The sequence below is a fragment of the Orycteropus afer genome, unplaced genomic scaffold, assembly GCF_000298275.1.
Source record: "Orycteropus afer afer isolate SDZICR_OR568_19922 unplaced genomic scaffold, OryAfe1.0 scaffold00402, whole genome shotgun sequence".
Lineage (NCBI taxonomy): Eukaryota > Metazoa > Chordata > Mammalia > Tubulidentata > Orycteropodidae > Orycteropus > Orycteropus afer.
The window spans coordinates 1,254,606-1,267,770 of record NW_006921989.1 but is presented as its reverse complement, the minus strand read 5'-3'; the positions used below and the strand labels follow the sequence as shown (position 1 = coordinate 1,267,770).

The window sequence follows — 13,165 nt, the reverse complement described above, 5'->3', positions numbered from 1 at the left end:
GAGCGCATTGCGGCCAGGCCCTGGGAGGGCTGCTTGGCCGGGGCCGGCCGCGTCTCGCGCACTGACTGGCCACTTTGGTGGGGCTGGGGTCTTCGCAGGCAGCCAGTGTCGACATGCTGCTGGAGGAGGTCCGTGCCGGCGACCGGCTGAGTGGGGCCGCGGCCCGAGGCGACGTGCAGGAGGTGCGCCGCCTTCTGCACCGCGAGTTGATGCACCCTGACGCCCTGAACCGCTTCGGCAAGACGGCGCTGCAGGTGAGGCCGGGCCGGCCCGTGGCGTGATGGAGGTTGGGGCGAGGACGCCGAGCCCAGATCCCTGCCCATTGTCGTCCCTTCGCCCTGGAGGGGACCCACTGGGGGATTGTCTTCCTTCACTGGGCTGGCGCTGCTCCCTGAGTTCCCCTTTCGTGGGTGGGTAGGGTTAGGTTGCGGGAGGGGGTTGGGCTCTCCATCTTCTCTGGAACCTTGTTCCCTGGCTGAGGGGGATTCACTTTTCCTGAGGAGGTCTTTATTCCATAGATGGCAGTTCAACTTCTTTGGGTGACAGTTTCATAGGGACGGCCTCAGTTTCCTGGGACTCTCCGATTTATGCGAGGAGGTTTCAGGTTTCCAGGGCGTCCCGTTTTCTGGGGGTTTCTTGTGAGAGGTATTCAGTTACTTGAACCATCTCCATTCCTAGGAGGTTCTTATCTGTTTTTTTTGGGAGGTGTACCCACTCCTGGGGGGGTTGCAGATTCCCTCAATAGGGGAATGGCTTCACATTGTGCCTCTATTCTCTGTCGGACGATTTAAGGGGGATCCCATTTCTTGAGGTAATCTGGAGAGCATCCACATTATATTGCAGGGAGTATTTCCTGGAGAAGGCGTTTCAAATTAACTAGTCATCCCCTTTCCCAGAGAGGGCTCTCAAATCCTTTGGGGACTATTTTTGGAAGAGGTTTCATATTTCCTGATACTGTCCTATTTCCGGGATGGGGTGATGGTGGGGGGTCTCTGGTTCCTTGGGGAGAAGTTTAGGTTTCTTAAAAGTTGCCATAGGGGTTATTCCCTGGAGGGTTCCCATCTTATCCTTAGGGCAGTGCTGAGCCTCTTGGGGTCCTCTTCCCAGGAGACCTTGTCCTCTGGGGTTCCTAGGGGTTGTATTCCCTAGGGTTTTCCTGTTCCCTAAGGACTCCTTTTCTAGAAATGGATCTTACCTCTTCCTGGAAGATCCTTCTCTCCCTTGGAACCTCTTTTCTGGGCCCCCTTCCTTGGGGAACCCCTCACCTTCTGCCCCCACACAGGTCATGATGTTTGGTAGCCCCACCATTGCCTTGGAGCTGCTGAAGCAAGGTGCCAGCCCCAACGTCCAGGACAACTCCGGCACCACTCCGGCCCACGACGCAGCTCGCACTGGATTCCTGGACACCCTGAAGATCCTGGTGGAGCATGGCGCCGATGTCAACGCACCTGATGGTACCGGTGCACTCCCCATCCATCTAGCCGTGCGGGAGGGCCACACTGCGGTGGTCAGCTTCCTGGCTGCTGAGTCTGATCTCCATCACCGGGATGCCAGGGGGCTCACACCTTTGGAGCTGGCGCAGCAGAGAGGGGCCCGAGACCTCATGGACATCCTGCAGGGCCACATGGTGGCCCCACTGTGACCAGGATTTCACTGGGCACATCTCTGAAGAGGAGGGAAGAAACACTTTCTCCCTTCACTACTACTGCCCAGTGCTGTGGGGGTGGGGCGCCAGTTTGTGGCTTGTTGGTGTTGATTTCTGGGGTGTGTGTGTTTGGGGGGCGTTTCTCATTTGTTTTTCTCACCCCTTTTGGTGTGTTGGACAGAGAGGGACTCCTGCATGCAACAGCCACCTAAACGGTTCAGTTTCCTCTGTGCCCCAGGCTGCTGGAGCTGTGGACCAGGCCCTGGGCAGAGCGTTAAAGCCCCAGCCATGGAGTGAGGTCATGACCCTCAAGTCTCCTGGCACCTGGTGACCTCGGCCATCTGCGCCCAGAGACCTGAAGGGGGCGCACTGCTTCGGGCATGGGGTGGGGGCAGTGTTCCAAAAACATAAAAGGGTGGCATGAATTCATTTATATTTTGTTGAAAGCTTGTTTTCCAGTTTCTTGTACAGTGTTGAAAAAAATAGATTCTATTTATTAAGCTTTATCAAAAAACTTGTGTGTGATAAGTTAAATGTTTTTATTCATTAAATTAAGACTTAAGCATGACCACGGTTCGGGTGGCTTCAGATTTCTGAGTCTGGGATGGGGATGTTTGTGGAGGTGGCCATGGGGAGTTGCGGAGCGCTGATATGGTGGGGGAGGGAGAAAACAGTAATTCCCAGGGCGGCAGGGGTGGGTGAGCTGGGTGGGGCAGCGGTTTGCGCTGTCGGAACGGAAGAGAGGCAGGAAACCGCCGAGTGGAGAAAGGGCCCCCAGATGTCAGCTGGATGCCCGGAGCTGCGGCGGTGGGAGGAATGGGCGGTGGCCGCGGCCTTCCCCGCAGGGGCGTGACCCGTAGGTGGCGACTTCGTCACCGGGCGGACGGGATCCCGGAAGGCCGGGGGCGGGATCAGGCGGGCTCTAGCCCTTAAAACCTAGGGTGGGCAGAACGCGGCTCCACCCCTTTCCGGGTGTCCGCCTCGCGCGTGCGCAGAGTGCTGTAGGGCCGAAGAGCCGCCATGCCGGAACCGCGCGGGCAGTCGCAGCTGCGGGTGAACGCGGCATTTGCCGCGAGGTACAGCCGCTACCGGGAACGTGAGGAGCTGCAGCGCTGTGAGTGCGAGGCGCGTGCGCGCGGGCTACTGGCGCGTGCAGGGCCTTCGGGCACCGTGTGAATGTACGTGGGGAGGTTGATTTGGTCCATCGGGACTGACCTGCCGTGATCCGGCCTGTGTTCCTCAGTGAAGGATCGCTACGGGGACCGAGACAGTGGCAGCGATTCCAGCTCCGAGTCCGACTCCAGCGACGAACGCGTAGTGAGTCTCCTCGAGCCCATCACAGGCGTGCGGAAAGCGTCCAACCCCTACCTCATCCGGATCTGTTCACTATGGTTGTGTTGTTGTTACGTGCCCCCGCCGTATCCGGACCCCACCCCACCCTCAATTCCACAAGGAACAGACTGCGCCCTCGCCATCTCGGTGGGATACCCAAATAGCCTCCTACTCTCCCCGCCACAGATTCACCTGTCCACTGATGTGTGGGGTGCCACCCTCCTTTCTCCCAGGACCGTCTCACCACTTTTCCATTTCTCAGTGTCTGACTCTGTCCCCGAAGTGTGGCACCTCTCTGTCACATGGGCCACCCAGCTTTCCCTACATCAACCCCAGTTTTCTTCCTAGCCTCACTGAGCAGCCTCCCCCACCTCCCCCAACCCCATACGCCATCCCCACCCACCCACCCCTTTGTCAATCCCTCCTCTTTCCTAGAAAGCACCCTCTTCTTGCCCTCCCACCTTCCTCTGTCCCATTTCCTATGCCCCCACGTATCACTCCCAAGAGGGGCCCTCTCTCTCCTAGTGGTCTGACCTCTGCCCCCTTCCTCAGACCCAGCCCTCCAGCCCCAGGAATGACCCACCCCCCTTGCCATTCCCCAAAGTGACTCACTCCCTCTTCTCTCCTGTAATGCACGCCCCTCCCACACCCTCTCAGCCCACCTGCTGCTTACCACCCCCATGGCTAGCTGCCACCCTAGGACTTTCACCACCTCGCTTCTGAAGTCTATCTTCTGCCCTTTTTCCTGTTCTAGGAATTTGACCCCCAGCAGGAGCGAGACTTTTATAGGACTCTCTCCTTGTTGAAGAAGAAGGATCCCCGCATTTATCAAAAGGATGCCACCTTCTACCAGCAAACAGGTTCTCATCCCCTTATAGATGGATGTGACTGTTTAATGAGTCATTTCAAGTCAGAAGTGCTTAGCAGAATGTCTTAGAGTAGTGTCTGTAGTTAATGACAACAGTGGCTGACATTCATACAGCATTTACTATGCATTAAGTGTCGCTCGAAGTATAAATTAGCTGTTGAATGATCACAAGGAAGCCATGAGGGACTAGCAGTTGGGATAGCAGTTTTACCCCAAGGAATTGGTGGCTTTGTTGGGCCACTGTTTGGCCCTTGCCCTGGGGGATCCTCTACTGGAAAGCAATGGGGTGTGGAGTGTGATCGCAAGTATGTTGGGGGGCCCACAGCACCATCCTCGGAGAGTGAAGAGGAGTCAGCAGTTGCAGAGAAGCGGAAGAAGGTGCAGCCCATGTACCTGAAGGACTACGAGAGGAAAGTTATCTTGGAGAAAGAAGGGTGAGAAGCAGGCTTGACATGCCTACTTTCCTGGGGCAGATGGACACACAGGGGTCTTAGGGGCAGCCCCCCAAATTCAGGAAGCACCTAAGAGTAAGACCCTCAGTGATGCATCCACACTCGTGTTGGTCCCCCAGCTGCTGTAACAACTCCCCACTCCCCGGGGACAGGTGGGCCATGGAGAGTGTATTCTGAAGCCCCCACCCCTCTCTGCACAGCAAATATGTCGATGAGGAGAACTCAGACGGAGAAGCTTCTGATCAGAGGCATCAGGTAGAGAAGGTAGAGCCTGGGCAGGGAGATGTGGGGCCCAGGGCCAGGCCTGAAGCTTACATCACTCTCATCTGCAGCAAACTCTGTCCCAGAGTTACGTGGAGGAACAGAAACAGCTCAAGGAAAGGTGAGCCTCGGCCGGGTGAGGCGGCCAAGTGGGTAAGAATTGAGAAGGCTCTGGACTTGGATGGGTCTGGGTTCAAATCCCCCTCTGACACTTATCGACTGTGTGACCTTGTGTTCTCTGTGTCTTAGTTTCCTACTCTATTAAGTGGGGTTAATACTTTCTGTGTCGCAGCAGCGCCTTGAGTCTGTCAGGAGGTTAGATCAGGGCCTAATAAACCGACTTCACCCGCGGGCAGTGGCTGGCGTCTAGCCTGCCTACCCTGAGCCTTGTGGTCTTTCTTGGACAGCTTCCGGACATTCGTGGAGGACAGTGAGGATGAGGATAGCGCCAGGGATGGTGGCTCTGGCTTGTTGCAGAAACGTGCTAGAACCGGGGAGGAGAAGGTGGGTGCTGAGAGTGGGCTGGGCCTAGGCGGGACTGGGGTTTGTGCAGACCCTCAGCCCTGGCCTTCCCCCAGGCCCAGGAGGAGGCCGACTACCTTGAGTGGCTGAAGGGCCAAAAGGAGATTGAGAACCCCGAGACCCTGAAAGAACTGGTGAGTTGTCACACCCAGTCCTGAGGGACTGAAGGGCTTGCTCTACTGCCATTCCATCCTCCGTGAGCCGCCAGCTGGAAACCAGCCCTGAGGCAGTAGCCAAGAGCACATATTCTGAGGCTCAGATTCTAGAGTCAGCCCTAGTTGGGTCAGCCCATCTGAGTCTCAGTTTCTACACCTATAAAATGGGAGACATCCCATCTACTTCATAGGCTGGCTGTGATGCTTGGGTTACCTGAACCCTCGTGGTGCCCTTGTTTGCCACCCCCCCCCACTGGTAGGGACAACACAGCCCCACGTCCTAACCTGTGTCCTGCATCCTGCACCCCTAGACCCACCTCAAGGACTACTGGAACAACCCTGAGCTGGAGGAAGGGGAGCGATTCCTGCGGGATTACATCCTCAACAAATGCTATGAGGAGGAGGGAGAGGAGGATGAAGAGGACGACGAAGAGGAAGAGGAAGGGTGAGCCCCCATTGCCTCACCAAGGCCTGAGGGCCCAAAGAGGGTTTTACATATAGTTATGTGACTAAAAAACAGTTCAAAAGGGTGGGCAGCCTAAGTCCATCTCCCTCTTAGTCTGACCATAGCTCCTCCCCAAGGGTGCCGTAGGGTCCTGGATCTCCAGTCCCAAGATACTCCCAGCAGGTGCAGGGCAGGAGGCAAGAGGAGCGTGAGTTCATCGTCCCACACAGATGGGAGCAGGGGAGACCCGAGGGAGAACCTTGGAGCATGGCTCCTAGGGCCGGGTGGGATTAGTGCAAATCCTGGCCCTGCTGTAGACACCCATGCCTCAGTTTCTCCATCTGTAAACAAGGATAATAGTACCCCACTGTTCTTAAGGAGACAAACTTGTCTGTCAGTTTGTCATACTGTGGTGGCTTGCGTGTTGCTGTGAGGCTTCAGGCTGTGCCACCAGTGTTTCAAAAACAAGCAGGGTTGCACATGGTGCACAGGTTTCAACGCAGCTTACAGACTGAGACAGACTAGGAAGAAGGAAGAGGCCTTCTCAAAGAATTGGCCAGGGAAAACCTTACAAATAGCAGGAAAACACTGTCTGTTACTGCACAACTTTATGAATAGCCTGGAAACACTGTCTGATACAGTGCATGGGGATGAGCCCCTTAGTTTGGAAGGCTCTCAAAATATGAGGCAAGGATCGCGGCACTGGCGTGGGACTGGGCAGTGTTTCATTCTGCTGTGCATAGGGTTGCTATGAGTCAGAGATGACTCGACGGCACCTAACAACAACTGTTCTTAAGGTTCTTGCAAGGATAAATGAGTTAATCTCTGTAAAGCACTTAAAATATCATCTGATATACACATGAGGGGAGCTCTGGTAGCACAGTGCCTAAGTCACTTGACTGCTGACCAGTGGTGGTTCAAACCCACCAGCCACTCCTCGGAAAGAAGGTTGGGCAATCTACTTCCGTAGTGATACCACATCGGAAACCCAAGGAGGGGTCGCCATGAGTCGGGGCCGACTCGAGGGCACATAACGACATGAGTGGGAGACCCACCCCACCTCGTTAAGCTGACCCCCAGGTCCTGCCCTCATCCCTCAGGCCTGCTGGCCCGCTGGTACAGCTGGCTGTGGATGACTCTTCGGACGAGGGTGAGCTGTTTCTGAAGAAGCAGGAGGACTTTGAGCACAAGTACAACTTCCGCTTCGAGGAGCCAGACTCAGCTGCGGTGTGTGGCCGGGGCTGGGCTGGGGGAGGACCTGGTGCGTGGGGGTGCAGGCCTCAGAACCTGGGGCTCATCTCTGGCTGTTCTGGCCTCTCTGCCACCCCCAGGTCAAGAGCTACCCACGTAGCATCGTGTCCTCTGTGCGCCGTAAGGATGAGCGCAGGAAGGAGAAAAGGGAAGAGACGCGGGAGCGAAAGAGGAGGGTGAGTGTGGGGGCGCTGGGCTGGTGTGCACTGGCTGGCCGGCTGGGAAAGCCCACATCCTCCCTGTGTCCCCCACCTGCTACCTGCAGGAGAAAGCCAAGAAACGGGAGGAGCTCAAACAGCTGAAGAACCTGAAGAGGAAGGAGATAGTGGCCAAGCTGGAGAAGTTGCGGCAGGTCACAGGCAACAAGACGCTGGGCCTGGAGGAGCAGGACCTGGAGGATGACTTTGACCCCACCCGGCATGACCAGCTCATGCAGGTGCGGCCCCTGCACCCCAGCCCAGCTGCACAGCCAGTTCTCAGGAATGGCTCGGGGATCGGTGTTTTCCTGTGTGACTTCAGAGAAATGACTTGATCTCTCTGAGCTAGTTTGTCTGTAAAGTGAGTCTAAGTGTGGCGTGTACCTCGGGGCAGTGGTAAAACTAGATTGGGATAAGTAAGTGGTAAGTGCTGGAGAAGCAGTGGGTTGGTATGTCCCCTTTAAACATTTTTTCACCTGTTAACATTAAATTGTTGTAGTTGAGGGAACACAGTCATCAGGCCACGAAAGCACAGGGTGATGAGGGCTCTGATGGAGAAGCAGTGGGGGCAGTAGGAGCCCAAAAGAGATGCTCGACCCAGCCTGGGGGGTCAGAGGAGGAAACCGAAGGTGAGAACAGGGATTGGGGAATGTAGTTGAGCACTCAGCCTTCGCTTTCTAGGAGCTCCTTGCCCTGAGCTTCAGTTTCTTAGCAGAATAGTTCCTTCCTCTTGTGGTGGCGGTAAAAATGCAGGGAGATGCAGCCTAGCTGGGCTTATAGTAGGGGCTGGGGGTCCAGCAGGGGCCCAGGCACAGTCTGAAGAATGGCAAGTACTAGTCTTAACATTCACTGAGCTTTACTCTCTGCCAGGCAGCGTGTAGCACAGTGGTCCCTGCCTTCCGGTACTCACAGTGACAGGCACGTTACTATAGTTACTACCAGAGGCATCTGTGTGGTGGTGATGGGGAACATACAGGCTGTGACCAGGCTTTGTCAGGGGTGATGGAGTGGGATTAGGGGAGACTGGGAGGAAAGGACGGGCAGCTCCAATAAGAGCAGAGGCCTGAGAAGCAGTTAGCCAGACGGGGGGATGTGTACACCAGGCGGGGGTACTGCATGGGCAGAGGCCTGATGGGAGGAAAGGAACTGTGGGTCTGTGGAACCAAATGGTAATTAGCATAGCAGAGGGTATAGAGAGCAGGTGGGTAGGTGTGGTAAGATGAGTCCAAGAAGGGGTGGTGACACACAGGACACCCCCCCATATCAGGAGCTAAGTCAGGAGGGTGCCAGGGAGCCACAGAAGGTGCAGGAGTGAAGCAGTCTGAGAGGAACTGTCGGGGGTGGGGCTGGGTCCAAGGCTTTGCTGAGTTCCTCTGCCCTGAGCGTGGCCTGCCAACCTACCTGTCCCCCTAACCGTACAGAAGTGCTTTGGTGATGAGTACTACGGCACCATGGAGGAAGAGAAGCCACAGTTTGAGGAAGAGGAAGGGCTTGAAGGTAAGGGCAGCAGGGCACTGGGAGGTGATGGGCGCTGGGCCTGGAGCCTGAGGTCTCATCCTAACCGATAACTGCCCTCTCTTGGGGTCAGACGACTGGAACTGGGACTCATGGGATGGCCCGGAGCAGGACGGTGATTGGAGCCAGCAAGAGCTACACTGTGAGGACCCTGACTTCAATGTGGGTGCCATGGGCCTGGGAAGGTGTGTGTGGGGTCCTCAAGGTCCCAGGGGGCTCCTGAGAGACGGAGCTAACCTGTGCATCCCAACAGATGGACGCTGACTATGACCCTAGCCAGCCGCACAAGAAGCAGCGTGCGGCCCCCTCGGTGGGCAGGAAGCAGCGCAAGTCCCCCTTCGCCACGGCTGTGGGGCAGGAAAAGCCGGCGTTTGACCCCAGTGAGGCCTGGCTGGGTGGGCACTGGCAGGCGGGGCTCCCCAGGGCCTGGCAGCCCCCCCAGCAGCCTCTTTTTCCCCCGGGCAGGGGACAAGACATTTGAGGAGTATCTGGACGAGTATTACCGGCTGGACTACGAGGACATTGTTGATGACCTGCCCTGTCGCTTCAAGTACCGCACTGTGGTGCCCTGCGACTTTGGGCTCAGCACTGAGGAGGTCAGGGCTCTGGGAAGGCGAGGGAACCCTGAGAACACTCAGCATGCAAAAGGGAGGCTGTCTCCATGACCTGGAGATGCTATGACACAGCCTGTTCCCTCGTTTCAAAGACGGTAGTAACGATAGTACTATTAACAGTACTAACATGACCTGCCTCAAAGGGCTCCTATGCAGCCAGGGCTTCGTACCCCATAACTATTACATTATTGTAGATCAGTGTCAGGGTAGTGGTTAAGCCTTGGTGGGCTCTGAAGCCAGATGGCCCAGGTTCAAATCCTGACTCAGCTGCTCACCAGCTGCATGGCCTAGGACAAGGAATTTAACCCTGTGCCTCAGTTTCCCCATCTGTAAAACAGGCATAATAATGGCCCCCACCTCATGGGTATGTGGGAGCTCTGGTAGTGTAGTGCTGCCTAAGACATTTGACTGCTAACCAGAAGGCTGGTGGTTCAAACCCACTAGCCGCTTCTCGGAAGGAATGTTGGGTGATCTACTTCCGTAGAGATAGCGCCTCAGAAACCCAAGGAGGGGTCGCTATGAGTCAGATCCGACTCCATGGCAGTGAGTTTCATTTTTTTTTTTTTTCATGGGTGTGTGGCCCTCTGAAGGGTGCCCACTGTACTGCAGTGATAGTGGCTGAGAGCATACGGCTGTCAGTGGTCAGTAAAGCAGCTCATGTTTATTGCACTTTGACCATCTGCGTGCACTCAGTCCTCCCAATGACCTTCCAGTAGGTTCTCAGGGGGATGCTCACTCATAAACGAGGAGGTGGGCCTGGAAGTAGGAAGCTGCTAGCGTGGGCTGGTGGCAGTGCTGGGGTTGAGAAGCTGGGCCTTGTCTCCAGTCAGCACACTAGTCACGGGCATGGAGCCCTGCCCTGTTCTGAGGCTGTGTGGACAGTGGTAGGTGGGTGAGAGTTCTAAAGCCCCCAGGGCTGAACTGGAATATGAAGTTGGCCACTTCCTGGCCGGGTGATCTGGAATAAAGGTCCCTTCCCAGCCTCAGTTTCCCTATTTGATAGCCCTCCAAAAAAAATAAAGGAGCAGCTGTCCCAGAAGTCAGTTCTCCCCATTATTACGTTGGACCCACCAGCTGGCACCAGCGTTCCCATTTCCACCAATGAGGCACCTGTGGCCGAGAGGCGGTCCCCACACTCATGCAGAGGACTCCTATCTTCCCTTCCTGTGCAGATCCTGGCTGCTGACGACAAGGAGCTGAACAGGTGGTGCTCGTTGAAGAAGACCTGCATGTACAGGTGACTGGAGTGGCTGGGGCCCAGAGGGGCTGGTGGGTGCAGGCCTGCCCAGAACATCCATATAGGCATGTCCACTGGGTGCCCTCAGGTCGGAGCAGGAAGAGCTGCAGGACAAGCGAGCATACAGCCAGAAAGCCCAGAACTTGTGGAAAAAGAGGCAGATCTTCAAATCTCTCTGCTCAGAAGAGTAAGTGTCACTGGCAGGGGGAGGTGGGCTTGGAAGCCCCCCGAGGCTTATTCTGAGACTTGTGTTCAACTCCTGGTGGGGCTATAGCTTTGTGATTTAGGCAAGTTGCAACCCTTCTCTGTGCCTCAATTCCTCATCTGTAGAATGGAGATGAAGATAGTTCCTATCTTATTTGGTGGTTTGAAGATTAAATGAGTTAAATTGTGTAAAGTTATACAAATTGAAATACAGGAAAGACCTTGTAGGTGTTAGCTATTCTGTCATTGTTACGGTAATTGTTTCCTGTTCTATAGAAGCTCCAGTTAATCTGAAACCAAAATGGCTTCATTTGTGGAGTAGCTTAGTGGAGGCACAGGCCCAAATACAAGTTATCAGCATTGCAGCGCCACCGCTGGCTTTAGTGCAAGACCCGAGTTTGAATTCCAGGAAGGCTTCTCTATCGCTGTGTTGCCGCCTCTCTCAGCCTCACTTTTCCTCACCTGTACAATGGGGGATGTGCTTGGTCTCACTGTGATCAGCCTGGGCTGAGCCCTGACTCCTCTCTCCCAGGATGGAAATGCCCACGGAAGCCACAAGGAAGCCACAGAGAGACAAAACCAGTCCACAGGGCCAGCTGCCAGTGCCTGATGGGGCCCGTGGGAAACGGCCCCAACCCCAGAGCCCCCCAGCACAGGAAGAGGTGGCCCCTGAGAAGCCAGCCCCTCAGAGGCGGAGGCGGGGCAAGAAGGCACGTCTCCTGGGTCCCACGGTGACACTTGGAGGGCGTGAGTTCAGCCGCCAGAGACTGCGGGCCTTTGGCCTCAACCCCAAACGCCTGCACTTCCGTCAACTGGGCCGACAACGGAGGAAGCAGCGAGAGCCCAAGAGTGGTCCCTGAGCTTGCCCCAGGGCAGGTGGGCAGGGCCCTAGGGGGCTTCTCCTCAAATCAAGCCCCCCGTACTTCCTCCTGCTGACAGGGACTTTGGGTACTTTTGAGTCTGCTGTACAGAACCCTCACTGCTGTCAGTGGGTGAGGGACTCTTTCCATCTGACTTAACGAGTGTCCCCACCTTGAGATGCACCCTAGACTTGATCCATCAATCACTGAGCCCAGCCACAGCCCATGTTCAAGTCAAATAGCTTTATTAGCCTCTAGCAGCCACAGTCCCCCCCCAACCCCCAGATCTTGGCAGGACAGGGGCTTCAGGACTGGTGAGGGGTACAGACAGTCCAGTGCAAACTACAGTACTTGAGTCAGGCCCTGAGTGGGTGTCCGGGAGCCTCCTTCCTTCCCTGTGAGGAGGGACTGGCCGGTGAGGGCAGGCTTCTGGGCTCTGTCCCTTGGTTGCACAGCCCCAGCCTGGCTGTTTCCTGGACTAGTCTCAGCTTGTCAAGGGACTGAGAGATGTCCCATCACCACCAGAGTTCAAGCTCCCACACCCAGTGTGACATAAATAAAAAAATAAAGTGTCGCATCTTCTCCCCCTTTCCCTCCCCTTATAAAAACACAAAGTCCTCAGAGCTAGGGCGTTTGGCCTTGAGGAGGCGCCCTGAGCGAGGGAGCCTCAGCGTTGGCTGCGAGAGCTGAGAGCAGAGGTCATCCAGGCTGTGGTCCTGAGCGTGGCCCTCAGCCAGGGTGAACATGGGGTATCTCTCTGTGGCCGAGGAGGAGCTTAAGACCTGATGGGAGGGAGAAAGCAGTGGCTCAGCCTCAAACATGGTAGCCACCTGTAACAATGCTAACACAACTCTGTAAAGCACTTGGGTGGACTTGGCAGTCACCCCAGTCTTCCCTTGGCCCCATCCCTCTAAAGCAGTGACCCAGGCCAGCCAGTCAACACATTCCATCCCTTGGCCAATGGTGAATATGTGACCCAAGTCAGCCAATGAATGGCAACCCTGGGATTTTTGGTGCAGCTATTAGACAACAAAATTCTTTCCACCGAACTAGAATAGCTGGCCAAGAGGGTTGGCAGTCATCTCTGCCACAAGGATGAAGCCCAGATAGGACAGCAGAGCCAAAAGGGAGTGAGGGGTCCCACTACTTGAACCCCTGCATGAAGATGTACCTCAAGACAACAATGCCCCCCTCTTTTGCTCTAATTAGAGCTGGGATTTTGGGGACTTGCAGGCTAAACAGTCTCGATAGGACCAGTCTGTCTTGGCCGCCTCCTGGGCTTTAGAGGTGGGTATTGGATCACTTTCCAGAGCAGCACAGGGCTTCAGAGCCCCAGGTCCCACCTGGAAGCAATATCCCAGGTCTGCAGGATTCTGGACTTCTGTTCTCCCTCCCCCAGTCTGACCCTTTGACCCTAATCTCCACCTTCCTTGCTTACCCTGTTCAGCTCTGAGCACAGTGTCTCAAACTCCTTCCTGTTTCCAGCATAAAACCCCACAGTACAGCTTGGGTCCATCTTGGCAAAGGCCATCTTGCGTGGTGAGGTGCAATGAAAGGACTAGGGCAGACAAACAAGGGGGGCTCAGGGCACCTCAGCTCTCCCCATG

General features: G+C 55.7%; 3 protein-coding genes across 3 annotated transcripts in view; 2 read left to right on the top strand and 1 right to left on the bottom strand.

The window, feature by feature from the left end:
- The first annotated feature begins 113 nt into the window (after positions 1-113).
- Positions 114-1,642, top strand: CDKN2D (cyclin dependent kinase inhibitor 2D). Its single transcript, XM_007953579.2, has 2 exons — positions 114-254; positions 1,283-1,642. Exons 1-2 carry the CDS (start codon positions 114-116, stop codon positions 1,640-1,642), a joined length of 501 nt encoding a protein of 166 aa, XP_007951770.1.
- Positions 1,643-2,662: 1,020 nt separating this feature from the next.
- KRI1 (KRI1 homolog) lies at positions 2,663-11,558 on the top strand. The gene is made up of 19 exons (XM_007953629.1): positions 2,663-2,759; positions 2,889-2,962; positions 3,732-3,837; positions 4,171-4,279; positions 4,498-4,552; positions 4,630-4,679; positions 4,966-5,062; positions 5,137-5,214; positions 5,547-5,680; positions 6,781-6,907; positions 7,012-7,107; positions 7,197-7,367; positions 8,550-8,625; positions 8,717-8,805; positions 8,897-9,023; positions 9,109-9,239; positions 10,430-10,494; positions 10,583-10,681; positions 11,231-11,558. Exons 1-19 carry the CDS (start codon positions 2,666-2,668, stop codon positions 11,556-11,558), a joined length of 2,106 nt encoding a protein of 701 aa, XP_007951820.1. The 5' UTR covers positions 2,663-2,665.
- A 599-nt stretch (positions 11,559-12,157) lies between these two features.
- Positions 12,158-13,165, bottom strand: part of ATG4D (autophagy related 4D cysteine peptidase) — an 8,358-nt gene continuing 7,350 nt past the window's right edge. Inside the window, exons 7-8 of the mRNA XM_042782654.1 lie at positions 12,997-13,116; positions 12,158-12,340 (exon numbers count right to left, since the gene is read on the bottom strand). Of these exons, the coding sequence (XP_042638588.1) occupies positions 12,158-12,340; positions 12,997-13,116 (303 nt within the window). The remainder of the gene's footprint in view (positions 12,341-12,996; positions 13,117-13,165) is intronic.